The sequence below is a fragment of the Clarias gariepinus genome, chromosome 4 (assembly GCF_024256425.1).
Source record: "Clarias gariepinus isolate MV-2021 ecotype Netherlands chromosome 4, CGAR_prim_01v2, whole genome shotgun sequence".
NCBI classification, from domain to species: Eukaryota; Metazoa; Chordata; class Actinopteri; order Siluriformes; family Clariidae; genus Clarias; species Clarias gariepinus.
Genome location: NC_071103.1, coordinates 33,538,165 through 33,561,692, shown reverse-complemented (window position 1 = coordinate 33,561,692; position 23,528 = coordinate 33,538,165). Strand labels below are relative to the sequence as shown.

Genomic DNA, 23,528 nt, shown 5'->3' with positions numbered 1-23,528 from the left:
ATCCCTGAAAAATTATTTTGCACAAGAAAACTTTGCAAATATTTGCCCACTATTTTTTTGCAGAACTGCTCAAGTTGAGTTGATTTGATGGTGAACGTTTATGGACTGTAGTCTTCAAGTCATTCCACAGATTTTCCAACTATTGGAATCATCACTCGTCAATCATTTTATTTAAAGTCTAGCTTTTTTTTCCCCTTAGAATATGATGGTAAATATATGCATTAATGTTATTAATGACCAATAACGTAAAACATTCACAGACCTACATTCACTTGGTCTTTAATAAGGTAAAAAGATTCTTATTATGCCTAGTTGTATGTACTATGTTGAAAGCAGAAGACAGAACATTGAGTCTGTACTTTTGCTTTACTAGTGACTGTGAGGGGATGCATACTGTGATGTCATACTATGATCATGTCACAGTTGTTCCTTGTCGAATGAATTCAGCTCCACCATTTTACTTTTTTTAGTCTTTCGGCTGCTCCTGCAGAGGCGTCGCTTTAGCAGGCCAACTAATCGGCACAACAACTTGACCCAGGTTTTACACCAGACGTAGCCCTACCTGACGTAGCCCTCGCATTTTATACAGGCTTGTGCCCGGAACTGCATCCAGTGGCTGGGAATCGACCCCTTGCTTTCTGCATGGTAGGCTAGAAACCTACCGTACCACTGAGCCGCCAATGCCTGCCTAGTTGCATTGTACAGAATTTGTGACTTTTTTGAAAGTTTAATCTTGTCACAACAAGCTAACTGTAATCACTGTGGCTCTTAGGGTCAAAGCCCTTCCTTTGTCTTTGGAAAGTTCCCCAACACTCAATAAAAAATATATTTAAAAATGCAAGAAATTTAATTGCATGTATACGCTATTTAAGCTTTTATCCATTAACTACCTTAAATTATAATTACTTAGATGCATGCATTGTATTATGAGCAGTGGTGTAGTGCAGGGTATACCTATTTATTTTTTTATTTGGCACTGCATATACCCACCCTGATACGCAGAATGGATCACATGCAATGGATCACATGCACTTGTTTCAAAACTCCCTTTGACTGGTCATACCCACAGTCTGCTTACCTACTACTATCAGGTTATCATATCAGAGGAAGTAAGTGTTACACATTAAAGTCTTTGAAAATGTTTCATTTTAATATTTTTTAAGTTATTCATTTCGTTTACTACATATGCACAATAATACTAAGTCCATTGTGACACACACCAATGCTGCTTGTGGAAAATCAAAATAAGCAAATTAACAGGGATGAAACGAACAATCCAAACAAAAAACAAAAACAAACTTTATTATAATACATCAGTCCTGCTACCTATGAGCAGCTCCTGGCCCTATATGATATGTGCATAAATATGCAAGAGTAGTCTTACACATCATTGTTTATAACACACTTTTCCCCCCTTTGTTAGCCAAGCCACATTAAAAAAACTGGGGTGATAAATTTACCACTACCACTGATTATGAGCTTCAAATAGTATGCTACAATCAGTAGCTGTGACGTTTACAGTATACAACTTTACACAAAATGCTGTTTGACGCATATGTACAGTCCATACATTTTAAACCAACCCTTTCATCAGACCGTGCAAAAACAGATCTAAAATAATATGTGATGTTAAATGGTAAAAGTCCAGCTTTATGGAAACAGCATAAAAAGGTGTAAGGATATAAAGTCCATGAAATCCACCGAACGCATAGATGTTGTTGGGGTTTTTGGATTGCCCATGTAGTGGATGCTCAAGGACAATGAGCAGCACACAGGATTTATTATTATTATTATGGACATTAGTTTTGAAAAGCGTGAGACATATCAAAACAACATGCTCTTACATATTCAACTAGTGCAGCTGAATAGCATCAAATATATTAATTTGTGTAAAAGCTCTTTCATGTTCCTGTAATAGTAAATAGTATACCCCCTGCTGGGAAGAGATTTTTCCATTTACATGTACAGCATTTGGCAGAGGCCCTTATCCAAAACGACTCATTAAACAGCAGTTGAGGGATTACACAAGTGGCGCAGATATGTGCCGGCAACAGAGCATAGTTCAATGACGATTGGAAAAATATATATTTGCTTATATGGAAGCCCTGCTGGTGTGTGTGTTTATGTGTGTGTGTGTGTGTGTGTGTGTGTGTGTGTTAACGGGGAGGCTTCAGACTTCAAACCGTGCATTTGGTTTTTTCGATATGTCAGGTAGAGCGGAGGTTATCATAACTTTTATAAAGGGTAAAAGTTTACTACTGTCGGAATATGAGAATGACGGCGCAAAAATGTAAAAATACTTTAGAAATAAGCATATTATTAGTATTTTTTGGTTGTGGAAACCACTGACGAAACAAACAGAAAAACATGTGATCATGTTTTCATCATGATCATGATGTCTCTCCATTCTGCACAATCCTGAGCTCTATATATGTTTACTGTACTAAAAAAACAACAACAGCAAAACAAAAATTCCTAAGGGCTACAAGTGGTCCAGCAGTCACAACTTGGTGGTGCTGGGGTTTAAACCTGCGATCTTCCCATCACCTTAACCATTGAGCTTCCCCTGCCCAACTTAAAATTTCAACTCTTTCAATTCCAAACTCAGTTCGGCTCAGTGTTTCATACAGGGACATCGCTGAATGTGGTTCTTTGCTTGCTAAATTTAGAAAGCCAAACACTTCATGCTCATTTCAATTTACCATTATGATATGACATTTTTTGTATGTGGTGTAAGGACCTGTTTTGATAATTTGGCGCTAGCCCACCACTACCAATACTACCCCTGGAAAATTGGTCAGACAATGCATGTGTCATGTGACATCAAAGGGCAAATGCATGACCGCACCCAGGCTGGTGGGTAGCTATAGAGTTACCGTCATGGTGATGATGCATTGTAAACCAAAAAAATTATAAAAATCACCTTCTGGGAAAGAGCTTATTGGAGCTTTAGGGTCAGGTCTGTCAGTGATGCAAGGATGCACAGAAAGGTCCATGTCTCTCAATATATTCTGTAGGGAATTATAAATAATGCATGAAGCCTGATGTCTTTGTGCAGTGAATGAAGCAGTTCTGTCCAACAAGTGCACAAACCTACATGTGCATTGTCCCCATGTGTCCCCATGTGCATGGCTGCGGGTGTGATGTCTCGCCCTGTTGGGGTATTTTACAGCACGCGGCCACACTGCACACGGTAGTTCTGCTCGTCGTTATTGTCCCAGAAGTCGCCGCGGTCAGTCCTCATGTACACGGCGAAGTGCACGCCGGCGTCCGGCTCGCGAAAAGGAGGCGTGTGCACCGTGAACGAGAACATCTGGGTGCCTGGGTGCGCGCGCTTGCCGCACACGGGCACCGCGGGCGCGTCCGCGAAGGACACCCACTGGTTGAAGGTGTACCGCACCCCGACCTCGGTCCAGGCGTTCTCCGCGACGTGCGCGCGTATGACCCCGCGCACGGCCCACCCGGACAGCGAGGCCGTCTCCAGCGCGACCCCGCGGCGCCTCGCGCGCGCCTCCGTGTGCTCCGGCGCGAGCCGCGTCTCCCGGGCGGGCGCGCCGGCGGCGGAGGAGGAGGAGGGCTCGCGCTTGGAGCGCAGCGCGGCGAACACCTCGGAGGGAACCTGCGGGTCCTCGGCGATGCTGAAGTGCCGCACGCTGGTCAGGGTCAACCCCAGCGCGTCGGCGAACTTCACCTGCTTCCTGCAGCGCTGCGACAGGTGGCTGAGCAGGCTGGCCTGCTCGGGGTACGCCGGTAACGACTTGGCCCTCCGCCGGTCCCGCAGGTAGACGCGCTCGTGCTCGAGGTCGTCCTCATCTCCGTGTCCGTTCTGTAACTCCGGAGGGATGACCGAGTGCGCCATGACCGTCCAGAGTCAGACTCACACACACACACACACACTCACAGTGAGTACAGAGTGTGTCCAAAGTCAGTCACTGGGAGCCATACAGGGGAGGATAGAGCATTTTAACTCTGTGTGTGTGTGAGAGAGGGTGTGTGTGAGGACTGACAGGTTAATGCACTGGACCCCCCCTCCCCCGCCCTAAACAACACTCGTGGGCTGTGTCTCATTCCACACCTTTCCCTTCAGCTGGTCACTAACTCATGATTTATTAACTCAGTGTTTTTCACAAAAGAATAAATGGCCCATGTGTCCAAACCATGAGACCTGGCAGGGTGTCCAAAAGTCTCGACAGACACAGACAGACAGACAGACAGACAGACAGATCCAAAAAAAAAAGTCCAAAGAAATGCTTGTTTGTGTGTATGTGTGTGTGTGTGTGTGTTAGCAAGTTTTGTGTGCCTGCATGTGTATATATGAGCACATATGTATGTATATGCATAAGTGAGTGTGTGTGTATGTGTAACTGGACTCCACTTTTGTTATACTGAACTTCCAGCAGCCTAACACACATGATGACGTTATTTAATTTCTGTTCCCACTCAAATGAGGATGGATTCTCTGTTGAGTCTGGTTCCTTTCAAGGTTTCTTCCTATTCCCATCTCAGGTAGATTTTCCCTGCCAGAGTCGCCCTTGGCTTGTTCATCAGGGACAATCTCACAATCTCATTATTATCTAAGAAAAAAAAATTCTCACTTATACACACTTTTTCTTTTCATTTTGTAAAGCTGCTTTAAGACAATGACCATGAAAATAAATTTTAAAATTGAAATTCAAAAGTATTGCGCATAGGCACATACTGTCCATTAAACCCTCACACAATTGTACATTAAATTTGTTTTTCACAATGTCGATATAATTAAAGGTGTCCTAGTGAAGCTATTCCTTTAAAACAAGAAACAAGGTTTTTAGTGTCTGAAACATTCTTGTAGCTATACATTTAAAACAAGTTTTTTTTTAATGGCTGGAAACATGATGTGTTATGTATTGTATAATCATCAATGAAATCCATATATATATATATATATATATATATATATATATGCATTTCATTGATGATTATATATATATATATATATATATATATATATATATATATGCATTTCATTGATGATTATATGCATATATATATATATATATATATATATATATATATATATATATATATATATATATATATATATGGATTTGATTTATATGGTTTGGAATTGGTTTGGATTTGACTGTTTGAGGTTGTGGACAGGTGTCATTTATACTGATAACAGATGCCATTAATACAGATAATGAGTGGAGGACAGAGGAGCCTCTTAAAGAAGAAGTTACAGGTCTGTAAGAGCCAGAAATCTTGCTTGTTTGTAGATTACCAAATACTTATTTTCCACCATAATTTGCAAATAAATTCTTTAAAAATCCTACAATGGAATTTTCTGAAAATTACAGGCCTTTCTCATCTTTTTAATTGGGAGAACTTGCACAATTACTGCCTGACTAAAAACTTTTTCGCCCCACTGTGTATATATATATAAGGGTGGATGAAAAAAACAACTAGGCATTAAGAAAATCTTTACATTCAACACAGGTATAGAATGCACGGCCTAGTGAACAAAGTTGTTTGGGATGTGGCTGAGAACCCCCTGAATTCTTGCCTCCAAGTCTTCCAGTGTGTGAGGCTTTGTCTATGTGTACACCTCCTCCTTCGCGTAGCACCACAGGAATGAGATGTGGATTTCTCAGTGGACATTCATAAGTTCCACTTCATCCCAGTAATTTTTCCGGAAAATGCTGGTTTAACCACAGACGCACAATAAGAGCAAAATGGGGTGAGACTGTTTTCATAAGGAATCCAGTGATACTTCAAGTTCTATAGCCATTAAATATTGTCTATTTAATTTTCACCCTGTACACTGAAAAAAATGATTTTTTGGTGTGGTAAAATTTATTAAATTAACCATCATAATTTTTACATTGTAAAAATACATTTCAAGGAGAACTAGAATTTTCTAAGTAAAAGTTTAAATACCTACACATTTAATTCATGTAATAAATTAACTAAGTGGAAAGAGTTAAATATTATTATGTATTTACTTGTAACATTTACATGTTTTATAGTCACTGCACATAAACCTAATAATATTAAGTTAATTTTACTTTTTAAGTTTAGTTTAAATTTCAAATTAAACCGCGCATGCGTGTTTGGAGACGCTGTACCCGCGCTGTGGATCAGTCGGTTGGGGATCATCACGGAGGTACAGCACGGCGTGGCTGGAGCTGGAGTTTGGCGTGTTCGAGGTGAGTTTACCTTTCTGTTTTGGATGTATTCTCACTTTCATGACCCCCAATTAATGTTCATCTTAATCTCAGGACGTACAATTAGCAATATTTCAGTTTTTAATAGTGTAGAGAGTCACAAAACACCGTTTTTTTTGTGTAAAAACCTGAACCTACGGAGCCCCCCAAGGGTCCTGTGGTAAAAATAAATAAATAAATAAAATAATAACGAACCGAGCGCGTGTTTTAATAGAACGAGATGCGTGTTTCTTACCCCCACCTCTCGTGAAAACGGCGTGTTCAGAGAAAGGCTCGCCAGTGAGATGACCTTTCTGAACAAACTGAGTCAGGTGTGTTAAAGCATTAAATGGTAAAAGAGCACTAGCAATAAACGTTTTTTTTTTTTTTTTTAATCCGAATTTTATTAATAAGTTACAAGTTAAATTTCAACTGTAATGAACCTGTACATATGTTCATACAGTATTGACAGAAGCTTTAATTTGTCCAAATCGCATTGCAGACAAGAAAAAGAAGTAGAGTCATCCTGTGACCTTGCATGCTTCATCTTTCCACACATGATTCTTGCTTCTCACTTTTTCCTTAATCCCTCACTATTCTATCTTGTATTTTTCTAACAATGTCAGAAACTTTGTGTTAGTAGCACTGCTTGACATGCTTGATGCCTTTCTCTTTTGTAATTTTCTTTAGATAAAGGCAAACTTACAAAAGATGAAGAAATGGCTAAATGTAGTTGTACTAATAAAAGATTATGTAATGATACAATGTAAATATTTTCACAGAAACAAAGCGTAGAACTGAGACGTGAATCTGAAGAGGATCTCTGATGATTGCCTGGTAAAGCATTGTTTTCTTATTAATTATACAATTTAAAATGTTAAATTCACTACAAGATAAAGTTAGATAAAGGGGTGGACATTTCCTGCTTAGTGATGACCATCTACAGTTTATCTAGCTCAAACAGTAGAGCATGGTGCTACCAATGCCAAGGTCATGGGTTTGATTCCCAGGAAAAGCAAGTAATTGTAAATTACAAGTTATAAATAAAAACTTGTACCTTGAATGTAGTGTTTGTTGCATTGGACAGAAGCATATACCAAATGCAAATGAATACATAAATCTGAGTAATGATTTGAAGAATTTTCATGTTTGGACTAACCCTTTAAATACAAACTCAGCATTCATCATAGGATTTCCTGACACTGTAAAGGTGCAGAGTAATCTATGGAGTGTAGCCATCTCATGACATGTTTTAGAATGTTTTACTGATGCAAGATTATTGCTAAAGCAATTTAACCCAAGTTTAACAATCTGAAGTATATGAAGTGATGGTCATTTTTTTTTATTATCAATCATTTTTATTATTATTTTTTCTCTGTGATAATGAAGTCATCACAGGTGATTGAAGCAATTTAGATTTTTTTGTTTCTCAAAATATATATTTTTTTTATTTACTTGTAAATTTTATGCAGGAGGACAGACGAAGTGATGCCAGTTTGCACATTCTTAAAATCCTTGTTGTCCGTGCTGTTGAAGGGGAGGAACCAGTTGGTGTATCCATAATCCTTGAAGGAAAGGAAATTTTGCAAGAATGTGGCAATACTGCAAATGCATGTGCACTGCTTATGGGAATAATTTATGCCATAAACCTTGCAGACCCCCGAGCACTGCGCTATACATTTGAGCTATTTCAGAAAGTTCTTTTAGAACTTGGTGGGATTAAGCTATCACCAAAAGTGCAAGCTTTAAAGATAAAGTTATCATCTTAAAACATTTGATATGGCTTGACTACTTGTCTTTACATGTTCAGTGTTTACATGTTCAGCTTTAAATGTTTTAATGGGTTAAGTTTCAATGGCATACTTTTAAGTGCACTAGTCCAGAGTGCTGATTTGAATGTTGCAACTTCACTGCTACAGAGGGCTATTAAGTTTTAAAGTTTATTCTACAATTTGTTTAATGTATTTTCTGCTGTATTTTATTTCTAAATGAATGCTGTATTTTATTAATTAATTTATTTATTATTATTATTTTACACAATTTTGTTTAAAACAAGTATTTCAGGCCCTGGTGCTGTGCGGATGTTCCTATGGATGCAAAATTTATCTGAATGCACATTTATTAAAAAGACAACCTGTATCTAGACTGTAAATGTCAAAAAATATTTGGTAATGTTGGTGAATAAACTGTTTAATTATATTTTAGTTGTGTGATTTATGAAAGATATAGATGAAATAATTACTTAAGTTTCTTTGCAAAACATAAATTAGCAATGTGTACATTATTATAGGGAGTAATATAAATTAATAAAACCAAGTAAGGGAAAATCTCATAAAACAAAATGATAGTAAGATTTACTTAATAATTTCATAAAATCAAGGTTCCTGCTGATACAACAATAAATGAACTTTACTAGATTATTTTAAATAAATCTAACTTGTGCATTAAATATAATTATGTAACTTTTACTTAATTTTTTTGATTGTTAATTTAATTGTTAATTTAATTGTTAAGTAGATTTTACCTGACAATTACAGGTGAGTTTTACTTAATATTGGAGCATAAAATTTACTTAAAATCTATGTGTGCAAATTGTTACGAGGATTTTATTAAGTAAATCTTATAAGTTATTTTTTTCAGTGTATATACTGTACTGATCAGTCACCTAATATTGAGTTGCTTTGACCCAATCCTCTAGCCAGCACAATTTGGCCCTTGTCACAGTAGCTTCATTTTCAATATCTCAATATCACAATGGTGGCTGGACGTGGGTGGTATATATTAGGCAAATATATTAGGAAGCAAGAAGTCGATGTGCTGGAAGAAAAAAAAGGACAAGCATAAGGATTTAAGTGACTTTGACAAGAACCAAACTGTGATGACTTGAGGACTGGGTCAGAGCAACTCTAAAACTGCAGCTCTGGTGTTATGCTGAAAAAAAAGGAGGGGAGGGGGAGGGGGGGAAGTTGCCTACGCAAGCAATTCAAAGGACAATTATATGCATAACACCAGATGTGGTAACTCAAGTTCATTGTGAGTGGGAGAGATGACTCTGTGTGTCTACAAAGAAATGCAATTATGTGGAGGATTTTTTTTATTTTCTTATTTTAATTTACATTTTGGTAAAAAGTAAAAGTAATTTGCCCTATGTATAGAGACTTTTGGGATGCCCTGTAGTTCAGAGCAGTAGGCCTAGTGATGGGTTGTTAATGAAAGAGTCTCTCTCATGCTCTCTTTAGCCATCTTTCTGCAATGCACTGCAATTTAATCAAGATGTTTCCATGGAAACCTATTGGTCAGATTTTATTATGCTGTTAGTTAGTAACACAGTAATCAATAAGATGTGTGTTAATCTCTCAGGGTTTATTTCTAGATTTATTACATATAAAGTAAAATATGTCAAACCATTTTTGTCAAGAAGAAAATCAGTGACATGGTAGGATAAGCCGCAGAAGGTCATTGCTGGAAGGTCTGCCTGTTTACAGAGAGTTGAATAAAAGCATAATCAGCAGGAATGTAACAGGGATCGGAAAATCGGCTATATATGTGGCATTCCGAGTAGCAAGCCACTCCTGAATCAGAAGTATACTTCAGAAGTATCTTACCTGGGCTAAGGAGAAAAAGAACTATACTCCAAAGTCCTCTTTTTAGATGGAAGTAAACTTTATTTTGGAACTCAAGCTCACAGAGTCTGCAAGAAGAGAGGAGAGGCACAGAATCCAAGTTGCTTGAAATCCAGTGAGAACTTTCCACAATCTGTGGTTTGGGGTGCCATGTCATCTGCTGGTGTTGGTCCACTATGTTTAACCAAGCCCGTAGTCATTGCAACCATCTACCAGAAGATGTTAGAGCACTTTATGTGTCCATCTACTGAACAGCTTTATGTAGATGCCAGTTTCCTTTTCCAAAAGGCCAAGAGGAAGATGAGAAACACCCGACCCAACTATACAGTTGAGTTGAATGCTGCTATCAGAGCAACCTGGTCTTCAAAAACGCCTAAGCAGTGCAACAGGCTGATCGCATACATGCCATGCTACATATATTAATGCTAAAGGAGCCCAGACAAAGTACTGAGTGCATAAATGAATATACTTTTCAAAAGTTGGACATAACAATATGGTAATTTAAACTTTTTTGATTAATCTTAGGAAATATTTTAATATGTGACTGAAAAAAATCACTGATATATATATATTAAATCTAGAATATATGAGAGTTTCACTATTTTAATTAAATTAAACCAGGCAATCTTTTCACCCCATTTAGAATGTACCCTGCCTCGTCTCCTGGGATAATCTCCAGGATACAGAATAAAGCGATTTAGACGATGAGTGAGTGAGTAAAACAACCTTTAGCATGATATTCACTTTTTTTGAGATGCACTGTATTGTTATTTTGTTTACTAGAAGATTAATTAATTTTAACCATAGAACAATCACTAGTTTTTATCCTGCAAAGACCAGACATTTAAACACTTAAAATATTATATAAGTGTTTTATATTATATAATTCTTATATAAGGCGGCACCGTGGCTTAGTGGCCTTGCAACTCCAGGGTCTGAGTTTGATTGTAATTGTATTTATTTTACATCAACAAAACAACAAATCACCATATCAGCAATTATAGCTGATGTCAAAAGTAGGTTTTTAGGACCCACACTTTTGTGTGTGTGTGTGTGTGTGTGTGTGTGTGTGTGCTAATTTTTGTAGTTGGCCTACCAATGATAAAATATGATAATACTACTATACCACTTATTATTAATTACTGGTGCCATGGTGTGCTTGGCTCCACATGTCTCTTTAGACACAGGCAACACCATACACTAGTACTTCTTCTGATTGATTCCCTTTATCTGCCGATAAACCATCTCAATCCTAATGAGCGTGGTCTCCTCCAAAATGTCTTTGCACTGGTAGTTAACTGAAAGATTTAATAAAATTAGACTCACAGAAATCAGAAATTATGACTGTCATGGTCACTCAACTCAAACAACTATAAGAGATTATAAAAGGTATTTTATACAGCATTATGTCGTGTTCGTCTCCTATAAACTGTTACTAGTTTGTATGTACACTAGTAGTAATTATGCAGTATATGTATAGTGTATATGATCTGAGAAAACAAAAAAACATCAATCCAAATAGTTACAATTATATGCAGAGTGCCATTACTGGCCACCAGATGGCAGCAACATCACACTTGAAATATTGTTAAAGCTTTTAGACTCTTCCTACATACAGACCCTAACTCTAGGGGGCCAAATAGGATGCCTCCCAGAATCCTGAGCAATAATACTGTACACAAGCCATCCTTCTTCTCCATTAGCAATAATTAACACACACCACAAGAAGTCTATCTATAGTCCACAGCTGGCACGTATAAACTACTCCTGATGATACAGAAATGTGAGTGTGACAAAGAGACGTGATATGTCTGACGTATGTACAGTATGTCCCCCACTGGCTGACTGTTGCTTCTGGCTTGAGCCTGGCCTATAAAGCACTGTTGCCCAGTTCACATTCTGGACATGTGTCCCCTGCTAAGCTTGGGAATGAATTACCAGCTGACCAAAGTGTGACAGCTTTGGATCAGAACCAGGCGTCCCAGTTATAGACAAAACTCCTCAGGGTGTTTGTTCCATTCTCATTTTCTTTGGTCGCAAGGGAGCTTGGTGATGCCACCACGGTATGTCACTGAGTCTAAAACCATACTTTTTTGTATACAGGACCTTTAAATGAACTGTAGTACTGTAGTAGAACAACTATGAGGGTTCAGTAGGTTTTATGGATATTTAACAACGGATGAGCTGAGTGGTGACTTATTGTGAAAACTATGACTAGTTTATAAGTTTTAAAGTTGCGTAATAACTTTAATTATGCAATAGCGAGTCCGCTGTGCTTCGATAAGCTTTTTTTTCACACAGTCACACACACACACACACACACATCATGTCTGTCGGAAAGGTCTCTGTTTATTAAAGCAAAAGATTTTTTAAAGGTTTTTCATATTCTTGACCAAACGCCTGTGCCATCGACATCTGTTACTACAAAGAACGTAAACCATTGTCCTGGTGAGATCCTGAAGAACAAAGGAGTGTAAGTTGGATAGGTGTCTGTCCAGAGACGAACCAGGAGGTGTTGGCTCGAGTTAGGGGGAAAGGGGGAAAGAGACAGAGAGAGAGAGAGAGAGAATAAGAAGGTGAGCATGGGAGCGTTAGCACCCTTAAGAACAAATGTAAGAGGAGACAGGAAGATAGCACCAGGGAAGATTTAACACAATAATACCAGATCTATAAGGAAGAGAGCAAGAGAGTAGAAATAACTCCTTTTATATAAAATAATTCTACAGAACAAAACTACAGGATGATTATGTTAACATAACATTAAAAAACATACTGTAAATATCTCACAACACGTGCGTCCAGGGTCCGGGTTTGAATCCCACCTTGGGAGTATGTGTATGAGGTTTGAGGATTTCCTCCCACAGTCTAAAGACATGCAGATTAATTATACAATATAGTAGTTTAATAATATAGTAGTTTCCGAAATTGCCCATAGTGTGTGTGTGTGTGTGTGTCCTGCAATGGATTGGCAGCCTGTCCAGGATGTACCCTGCCTTATGCCCCAAATATCCTCTGATAGGCTCCAGGCCCCCCGTGACCCTGTACAGGATAAGTGTATTAAAAGATGAATGAATATCTCAGAATACCAGATGCATCATTCTGCATCGTGCACAAACAAAGTGTTTGGCAAAGACACAATACCTGTATACACTACATACTGTACACCTTACCAGCCAGTTTAATTGGACCAACTGCACATTCATTAAATTATCCACCAGCCAATCATGAGGCAGTAGTGCAATGATGGGGTTAAAAAAAAAGGAGCAGTATTTTCTCCAGTCTTCAACCATTAAGTTTCAGGGGGTCTGTTCCCAATGCAGCACTCCTCAGACTCTTGTTCTTGGCAGAAAGGAATTGGATGTGATCTCCTGCTGTTGTAGCCCATCCACCTCAAGCTTGGATATGTTGTGTATTCCAGAATGCTTTTCAGCTCACCACGGTTGTGAAGTGTTACTACAGACTTGCTGTCAGCCTGAACCAGCTTAACCATCCTCCTCCGATGTCTCTCGTTAACAAAGTGTTTCTGCCTTAGCACTGCTTCTCGCTTCTTTCTTTTTCTTATTTTTACACCATTCTGTATAAACTCTAGTGACTGCTGTGTTTTGTGTTCGAAATCCCCAAGGATCAGCAGTTTCTGTAATACTCAAACCAGCCCAGCACTGACACTGTTTTATGTGAACTGTAACTGAAGCTCTTGACCTACTACATCTGCAGTTTATGTTCCTGTACTGCCGATCATCTTGTATGAACCATCTGTATGAATAAGCTGCTGTTGTTCTCAATAAAGTAGCCTATGACTGTATATTATACGAGGGTGAATTATCCGCATCCATCTTATCGGCTCATGGCTGCTGTCTCCCCAGTCACTGAATACATTACATCAATTAGTTTGTAACTGCAGCGCGAGCAAAAAAAACAAAAAAAAAACAAAAATGCCCCCCTTGTGATTTGCATGAAAAAACAGGAGGGTGCAATAATTAGATGTTTTTGTGTGATCTGTGGCGGGCCATTATCCATCACTTAGGAGAAAGTGTTTTGTCACCATGAAGTGTGTATGAATCAATGGAGAAGTTTAAAAACAATCATGCAACCTTTTTTGAACCACGGTCCGCAACCACGGCTGGGGACAAACCTCTCCCTATTTCTGCACAGACTGTCGACTCTCTGCAAAAACTTTAAACTGTTAAAGCATCCTCTCCATTAGACTTTCACCAGTTTGCTTCACTGACAGCAGCGCTACGAGGAGTGCAGATAATATAATTTTTGATTCAATGTTTACTAATAAACAGTAAATGATATTATTTTTATAATTTTATGATCACTGCCCGCTCGCTACATACAACCTAACCGCCAGCCATTATCATATTTTTTCTCTTGGTTCTTTTAGCAGCCACAAAAATCCAATGGAATACAGAAAAAACAAAATGAACCCATACTGTGAGTGTCCCTAGAGGTGATCTGAGTCCGGTTCTCCTGCAGGCCATCCGAGAGGGCTTGTGTTCATGTACTGTATGCGCACAAAATGCTGAGTCATCAGCCACAGACCAAAAGGAATGCTGAACTGGACTTAGCATGAAAACAGCACCCTTGAATTGCTTTCTTGCTACACTTTAGCTAAAAGCATTTGTCAAATGAATAAACATCCCTGCAGATAGATTTTTATATCAATTTTTTTATATTATCCCTTGGAGAAAAATAAATAAATAAATACATAATACTAATAAAACACAAAACACACAAAAAAACCACACACATTTCCATATAATTAGTTTATTGCTTATTATTAGTTTATTAGTTAATTCATATCTTCTTTATTATATCCAATAAAAATGTTTTAAAAAAGACAATGCCAAACTTCAATCAACTCTTACATATAAGCTTAATTTGCTCCATCGAGGAAGGACTCAAACCACGCTCTGTTGACTGTAATGCTATTCCTGAGTTGGTCAGTCACATCGAAGCTTACACACAGCTTTTCTCCTGTAACATGTCAACAACCTTCATTTTTATTTTGTCCTGTGTTTCAGAACAGTGTGTGTGTGTGTGTGTGTGTGTGTGTGTAAAGATTTTTTGGGGAATATTTCTATTTTGGTCCATTATGAGTCACATTAGAAAGGGGTTTAAAAAATATATATTAGTAACGTGAATACTTAGGTTTCTACAAAATATATGAACACATAATGCATAGTGATCTTTCTGAACTGTCTAAAACTGAATGCTTTAGCACCGTTACCCTAATGATTCATGCCATTTGTGACCGGAGACAGATTACTAAAGTAAAGCGAGTAAAGGGACTGAATTGAAAATGAGAGGTCTTCAATAAGCCTGGAGACCTATTCCTCAAGACTACATGAGACATACAAGACAGTCTCTCTATTTGGGAGCAAAATATGAAGAAAAGATAAGTGGCTCTAGACTTCTGCCCAGTACTGTAGGTTCACTAGAGCTGGAATTAAACCAGTCCAACACCTATACTTGTCAAATCAGTGGACACTGGATATGTTTAGGGATCCTACATACTCTTTCACCAACCCTCTTTGTACATTTTAGTGTTTTCCCTCCTCTAACACACCCACCTCACCCCAGAAAGTGTTATTTATTCACTGATTAGATAAATCCTAGTGGAATAGGAGCGGGGAAAACAGTAAAATGTGTAGGACTAAGAATGAAAACCTCGTCCTAAACCCAGTGGTGATGCCTGTACAATAAGATGAGACAACAGCAGCATTAAGTGAGGGAGGAAAAAACTTTGGTGTGGTAATCCAGTGTGAAATCACTTAAAATTAAAATTGATATAATGCTAGAATAAAGTGAAGAGGGAGTTGCCTTTAAGGACCGAAATGGATATATTTGGGATAAAAATAAAAATTAAAAATAAAAATCACTGAACAGATAATGCCTCAGGTGAGTATATGCTGCTCGTCGCTAACTGTGTTTAAAGCAGGTTTCTACATGTAATTAAAAGTTCTGCTGCTACTGCCACCCTGCTGATTTTTATTACACAGAAGCTTGCAACACTAATTTAATAATGATATTTACACAACGATAACACAATCATCAATCAGACAGCAAGAGCTACAAAAGTCTCAAGTTTACACATATATATATCGTTTAGCATTGACGTCTACGATCAAATCATCCCGGCTTGTGGATACTTGTACATCTCATTACTTTGATAGAGGCAAAGAAAAGGGGAAAAAAAAACAAAAAAAACAATGGACATTCTTGAAAGTTGCATGTTAAAAAAACCTTCATTAAATCATAGCTATGATGGACGGTACATAAAAAAAAACCCTGAAATGTTAAGGGTATCGGAGTTCAGAATGTGTGCTGAGAAAATTAGATACAGCAGTGACAATGAACACCAACAGTCCCCTAAAAGTGTGTGTGTGTGTGTGTGTGTGTGTGTGTGTGTGTGTGTGTGTGTGTGTGTGTGTGTGTGTGTGTGTGTGTGTGTGTAAGAGAGAGAGAGGGAGAAAGAGAGAGCACCGGTCATGCATCTTCAGTTGTATATATACGGTACATCAGCGTGACGATCACGGCGGCGAGGAGAGGTATCATCCAGTTCGTCCACCAGCTTCAGGCAAAGGGGAGAAAAAAGTCTGTCATCAAACTTTAACCTTTGTAATGAATCTTGTTGAACAGACACACTACCGTTCAAAAGTTTGGACATACCTACTAATTCAATGGTCTTCCCTGACTTGTATTTATTAAGGCATCCAAAATATACAATTATCTCTTTTAAACAGTTAATATTGAGATGTATCGGCTACTTATGATCTTTAACTCATCTGTAAAATGGCTCTAATCTGAGGTGTTGTTTGTTTACTGGTGATTTCTGAGGCTGGTAACTCTAAATAAACTTCTCCTCTGCAGGAGAGGCACGTTTTGGTCTTGCTCTCCTGTGATGGTCTTCATGAGAACCAGGTTCATCATGGAGCTTGATGGGTTTTGCAAATGCACTTAAAATACTGTTCTGACCTTCATGTCTTAAAATAACTGATTGTTGTCGTTGTTACTTCATTACTTAATGGCATACGTGTTATTTCATAGTTGCGAAAAAAGAATTGTATTGTTCTAGAATATAGAAAATAAATCTAAACATGTGACTGGCACTGTATACAAAAATCAGTTCTATTTAAAGTCCTTAGTATTTAAAAAATGTCTCATATGGTGGTGTGCATTATCTTTGTTCTACAGAGGCATTTCGATTCTTATTTTTAAATACTTAAAAGGTACAGAGGTAGTCCTCAAATTAAGAAAGAGTTCTGTTCCAGGGGCACGTTCCTAAGTCTGATTTGTTCTTAAGTCTGACAAAGTGAGTCTTATGCACCTTTGACACAAATACACAATGTAAAGCATATTTATTCTCTTGACTAAATAAATCTTTCCCCTTTTCCCACACTGCCATAATGTGGCCAAAAACTGTAATCGTGCCTAAAATAAATCTCACAAAATGTAACAGCATTGTCTCTGCGCCTTTAAATCATGAGGGGAATCCTAGATAACATTTTGTCTCAGAACTGTTTTCCACTGTATTTGGCCTGTAAGCTTTGTTTTGTTAAGGATTTTTCAAAATTAGGATTATTCACCATCAGGACAGCTTTACAGGACAGACATATTCTATCATCACGCTCCCGGATTGATTCATTGAAACCGGTGAGGCCGACTTATTTCTTGTATTATAATTGTAAAAATTGGAATCTGGTGCACTGCAGTGTCTATTCTTTTATACAATACACGCAACTCGATTGTTCGTAAATCAGGGACTAACTGTAATCTTATACACATTCTTCTGTTAGTTTAACGCTGGAAAGCAACATTGTAAGAGCTTTAAGACACTTTACAACATAAGGATCAAGTAATTGAAAAAGTTTCTTTATAATTTTCAAATAAATACTAAAATAGCCTTTTAACATCTTCCTGTATTTCCTTCATTAGAAACGTCTTTAGCTGCTCAGCTAGTTAAGTGTTAAAAACTAGCTTGGATTTTTTTTTTGACACAAGGAGGAATTCCCTGTTTCGATTGTTTCGTCATATTCTCAGAGATTGGTTTAATATTTATTTTTTATTTAATCCACACTACTCCTCAAAGTCTGCTTACGACTAGCATTAGCCATTTAGCTAAATCCCTAGATTATCATAATGTCTTGTAGCTGAAAGCTGCAACATAATCATTTCGATATTTTCACACAATAATAAATTATAAATTTTGTATGTACAGTAATTAACTATGCAAAGGGAGTTAGCTACCAAGATCGCATAAGTAATGGGCAATCACATCTTGACTCTCTTGACTGTTAGCGCAATGCATTCTGGGCTTACCTTGTGGGTTCACGAACTGTAGTTACGAGTGATTCCTAAAAAGATAAAAAAGAAATTTAAAAAAGACGACACTTTTTGAAAACATATTTATCATGAGCTAAAAACAGAACAAATGATCAGTGTTAGAAACATTTCCAAAAAAAGATATGGATGTTACGTACGGGTGGTTTGGCGATCTTATGCCGATCATCCTAGAGGGACAGAGACAGAGAGAGAGAATGTCGTTTAGCACAAACAGTTCTCTACTTTAAAGATAATGCACCTATGCATTATGTGCCCTATATAGAAAAAAAAAACAAAAAAAAACCCTGCCATGATGCAGTGGACAGTCGACCACCGGACCTGGTTTTGTGCTACGTTCCTACAGCTAGTCATGGCTCGTTCTTGAATGATTCATTCATTGAATTCGTCGAACGAATCTTAATTGTGATTCCGTTTAGTCGCCCTTGAGGGAGATCATCGGTTCTGCACAGGAATTTGTTTAGCTGTTTCGAGTCTTCGGATTTTCCATCACATGACAGTGACATAAGCTTAACCTGTGATGAACGAGCTACTCAAACCAGGGAATAGCCGAAGAAGAGAAGAGATGAGGTGTGCTAACTGTAGACTAAAGACCCAGCTAAATAATGAATTAATATTTTCTTTTTATTATAACATTACTGTATTTTTCTGTCTTGTTTCTTGTGTGATCGACTTTCGTGTAAGTAGTAGATGTTAGGGAAGTAACACGTAACATTTTAATTACATTTTGCTAAAATGAACGAAAGGACTCTTTTTAAAAAAAAAAAAGAAAAAAAAAAAGGATTTGTTAATTTTGCTGAACGAGACTTTAAAAACTTCCCATCACTACCCAGAGCACACGTGAATTGTGAAGGAAAAAAAAAAAGTTAAATTTTGGATGTGGTCGAAAAAAAATCTATTAATGGTTTTTACAGTTTAGACTTTAAATATGCCCCAAAAACACTTTAATATCATTTGAAACGCAACTTAACACATTACTCTTAATTTTTCTTTAAGTATGTAAAGGTAAATCCGTATACTGTACTGTTGTGTCTCCCGCAGTGCTAGAACCTAAAATACCGATGTTACCCCTCTATACAGTATGTACTGTAATTCATACAAGCATGTTTACTTTGGTAAAAGTGCTGTAGGGTAAATATGGTAATAATTCACATATTAAATCACAAGCCACATTTTCTTCCTCTACGGTTACTTTGTGTTCTCTCTACAGTACTAAAACATTATATTATGTATATTGTATATTTTTTATATATAAATTTTGATGAATTTATTTTAATATTTATGTTACAAAATTAGTAAATTATATTGTGCTTCTAGCACAATATAATTATCTGTTTTATATAATTATATATTGCCACGAAAAAAGCCATAAAAAAATTGCGGAGGACATTTGTGCAAATAATTATTAGTTAGGTTCTAAGGAACTACTAAGGCCGTGAACTCTGAACCGCAACTTTGCGGAGGTCGACCGTATACCTCCTGGATTTGACTCCACAAGACAAGAGCTTAAACCTAAATAGCAGTGTTAAAAACTACATTGTTAGAAAGCTTGCAATCCATGTAATTAATTTAACACTCTGAACACAGTCCCAATGAAGCGGATTCCAGGGAGCGCCTCAAGCACCACAGTTCAGGCGAAACATCTGGGATTGCATAAGCTCAAGTTACACATCACCCCCATAACCAAAACATTTATCTAGCCCGGCAGCACAAGAGTCTGGATGGGAAACGGCCCGAGTTCATTCCTAGATTACACAAGAGAACCGCAATGTTCCACTTGAGTGCAGCGCAGTTATGCACTCCTGCTGCACTGTGGCGTGTCTGCACATTCAGATCTCACGTGCAGCAAATGTTACGGTAGGGCTTCGGGTTGGAACAGGACGAAAAGTGCTGAGTGTCATGGTTCAAACTCGATCGCTGTAACTTATGGGATCTAATTAGAAAGGATGATATTCATTAAATTCATATGGAAATTAACAAAAAAAAAAAGAAGGAAAAGTGTGATTATTTATTATTTATGTGGGAACGATTATGCAGTTGTAGAAGTTTTCCTGTTATTAAACTGCAGTGTTTGTTTTATTAATACTTTTAGGCCACACTTACAGGCATTTGTTTATTATTATTATAAAATAAAATCACCCCCAAATTACATGCACTACTTTAATTATTCTGTCATTACCCTGATTTCTATAACAGAGAGAACCGTTCAAATCAAACCGGGACTTCTGATCCTGTTGTGCAGAATAACACTAAATATATCGTATTATTTATTTAACAGTTACAAAATAATCAGACTGAACGAGAGTTACTCCCAAGAGTGGTGATAATAGACAGTAACAGCACTGGGATGATTATATGCATCACTTCACGTCCCAGATTTTCTAACCGTTAATTACGCAAACTGTCGTTAGCCAGCATGGGTTGGAAAGAGTGGAGAGCAGCTGTTTGCCGAAACACATTCAAAAGCGGTCAGTGAAGCTCTTACAGCAAGAAAACACATTTGATAACATTATGTCGTTTTAAACACACTTTGTCTCCTTAATAAGTCGTTTTGGTTTGCATCTGATCCCTTTGAGCTCCTTTATTTCTGACTAGAAAGCTAACTAGCTCCTAATGCAATACAAATCCATCTTTAACCCCCGGACAACTGATTGTACACCCAACACAGCACACTAGCTTTCCATTTAATACTATTTGTAATTCAACCCTGAAACCCTGTAAGTTAACAGAGCTGATAATCTAAAGCAGAATAAGTATAAATATAAGGAGAAACTTAGGTGATTTATTCATGCTAAGACGCCGAATTCCACTCACCGGATGCAGTTCTCCGATCATCATGGTCTTGGACATTTCTCTGGCGTCCGTGGAGTGACCCACGTCCTCGAAGCTCTCTGTGGCGTCTCCTCCAGCCTGCTCCCTTAACACCTCCTCTCCTCCGGGGTGCTGAAGAGGTACAGGTTTGGTCAGTCATGTTATACCATGCTCTACCTGACATTCTACTCGACCTTTTACACCTGATTAGATTTTAGATTGTAAAAGACAATTAAACGCTGTAGAGCGAGTATGTCTTCAATAAACAAACAGTAATTAATTAAACAAAACCAGTACTTGTTATGACATCGCCTTGAGCACTATTCAGTCTCAGGTGCGTTTTTTTAGGGACATTAGTTAATTAGTTTCACTTTTTAAGGACTTTGACTTTTTGCGTCTGCTCCTCTCATCCATGCAAGCCCCAGTAACTTCCACTTATTTATTTATTTATTTATTTATTTAGTCTGAAAAGTGGTCGCTTATATTATGTGCTACTTTCTTTTCTCTGAATACTTTATGTTGGAATACTGCAGGTTTGGAAATCAGACGTTTTTTGTTTTTTGGTGGTGGTGTTTTGTTTTGTGAACGGACTCAATAAATAAGTCCTAAAATTATTTAGAAAAAAATTTAAATAAAAATTTTGTATCAAAAACATAGGGTGCCTAAGACTTTTTGCACAGCACTGTGTATTTTACAGTAGTAGTTAACTATACTAGAACTACATGATTTAAAAGAATATACAACTTCAAAGTCTTCATTTTCTCATTCTGTAAGTAATGATGTAGTTACATGTTGTTAGAGAAATTAGCAAAGTGCATCGTCACTTCATTCATAGTCATATGGGTGTATAATTATGCATATGATTCACTGCATATAAATGTCACACTGGAGAATACACAGGAGTATGTGTGTGTGTGAGAGAGAGAGAGAGAGAGAGAGAGAGAGAGGATGTGAATTAGTGGCTGAATGGAAGCGCTAGTAATTTTGCACATTATATTAACGTGCATTGACTCGGTGATTGTGTGTGTGTGTGTGTGTGTGTGTGTGTGTGTGTGTGTGTGTGTGTTCACATGACTTATCTCTAACTTAGGCAGGTTTATTTAATTAATACCCTGGGTTAGACTTAAACTGGACAGAAGTGGGGTTTTACCCTCCGTGAGAAAAAGAAAGACAGGCAGAAAGGTAGACATACTGACGCAGTGTGTGTGTGTGTGTGTGTGTGTGTGTATTATATATAGAAAGAGATAGCAAAAAAATTTAAAAAAAAAGGATGGACAGCCTGACATGTATAGACAAAAACAGACAGACAGACAGTAAGATAGATAGATCGATTGATCAATAGATACTGAGAGACAGATGAAAAAGAAAGAAAGAAAGAATGCAAATGTTGACAGATCCTAACACAGAAAATAGATAACTGTAAAAAAAAAAAATTGATAAATACTGACAAAGAAACAAAAATTTTTTTTTAATAAAGAAAATGACAGAAAGAAAGAAAGAAAGAAAGAAAGAGTTGACAGACACTAACAAAGTAAGAAAGAAAGAAAAAAGCAAAGAATGATCGGTACTGGAATGAAAAAATAAGAAAAAAATAGGAAATATAAAAAAGATGAGAAGAACAAAAAACAAAGAAAATGACAGAACAAAGAAACAAATGAAACAAAGTACTTTTAGATAGATAGATAGATAGATAGATAGATAGATAGATAGATAGATAAATAGATAGATAGATAGATAGATAGATAGATAGAGTCAGTATGTGTGAGTTTGAGCAGGACACTACAGCAGCGCTCCTGTGTGTGTGTGTGTGTGTGTGTGTGTGTGTGTGAGAGAGAGAGAGAGAGAGAGAGAGAGATGGTGTAAATCATGAACCAGGCTGTCTCTGTGCTGATATTCCTCCTGTCCAGCCGTGTTAGGGCCCCAGCACGGGGGAGTCTAATCCTATCTCAGCCCGTATCTCAGATCACACGGTGGGGCAGGTCACCATGGTTCACTCACACCCTTACACACGCACGCAAGCACGCACGCACTCTCTGACGCGCGCGTACACTTCGCGTGAGTTACACTAGGCCCTGTAATACTGCACACAACCTTTACACACTGCAACAAATCGAGCTTTTAACACTTTTAATTTCTATAAAGCTAACTATAAGAAACTATAAAAAGCCAAACCTTGAATACTTACCTCCTCCAGAAATTTGGTGACATCATACACTTTGTGGTTGATGATAATCCAGGTACTTTTAAACGAGTTGTGTTCCTCCACCTCAGACAGGCGGTAGTACTTTACCGCCTTCCCGTCCGAGTCCTGCTTCTCCATTGCTCTCAGTAAGGCTGTGGTGTAAGCTCTCACTCAGCAGCACTAGTAGTGGAAGTTTGTCCACACACAACTCAGAAACTCAGGAAGGAAGGAACTCCAGCAGCCTTCCTGACATTCTCAAGCCCCGCCCACACACCCCGCCTGCGCGCCGCTCTCATTGGTTCACACAGACACGGTGTGGCGCTTCATTCTGATTGGATAAAAAGCACATCAATCAGTTCTGGTGACGCGTGGAGGTGCTGG

General features: G+C 37.8%; 2 protein-coding genes and 1 long non-coding RNA gene across 5 annotated transcripts; 1 reads left to right on the top strand and 2 right to left on the bottom strand.

The window, feature by feature from the left end:
• Positions 1 to 2,458: 2,458 nt before the first annotated feature.
• ppp1r3g (protein phosphatase 1 regulatory subunit 3G) lies at positions 2,459 to 3,943 on the bottom strand. Its single transcript, XM_053495302.1, has one exon. It carries the CDS (start codon positions 3,857 to 3,859, stop codon positions 3,167 to 3,169), a length of 693 nt encoding a protein of 230 aa, XP_053351277.1. The 5' UTR covers positions 3,860 to 3,943; the 3' UTR covers positions 2,459 to 3,166.
• A 1,990-nt stretch (positions 3,944 to 5,933) lies between these two features.
• LOC128520889 (uncharacterized) lies at positions 5,934 to 8,277 on the top strand. Its single transcript, XR_008357964.1, has 3 exons — positions 5,934 to 6,188; positions 6,968 to 7,022; positions 7,658 to 8,277. It is a non-coding gene; the product is annotated as an uncharacterized LOC128520889 (long non-coding RNA).
• A 6,285-nt stretch (positions 8,278 to 14,562) lies between these two features.
• LOC128520936 (cytochrome b5) lies at positions 14,563 to 23,406 on the bottom strand. 3 transcript variants are annotated; one of them, XM_053495396.1, is made up of 6 exons: positions 23,151 to 23,406; positions 20,969 to 21,097; positions 18,295 to 18,324; positions 18,134 to 18,168; positions 16,268 to 16,385; positions 14,563 to 16,231 (listed from the first exon to the last, which is right to left on the bottom strand). In XM_053495396.1, the coding sequence occupies exons 1-5, from the start codon at positions 23,283 to 23,285 to the stop codon at positions 16,301 to 16,303; spliced, it is 414 nt and encodes a 137-aa protein (XP_053351371.1). In that variant the 5' UTR covers positions 23,286 to 23,406; the 3' UTR covers positions 14,563 to 16,231; positions 16,268 to 16,300. The 3 variants fall into 3 exon arrangements, with proteins under 3 accessions (XP_053351371.1, XP_053351372.1, XP_053351370.1); XM_053495397.1 differs by having other exon boundaries at positions 14,563 to 14,788; positions 16,298 to 16,385; XM_053495395.1 differs by having other exon boundaries at positions 14,563 to 16,385.
• Between the last annotated feature and the right edge of the window lie 122 nt (positions 23,407 to 23,528).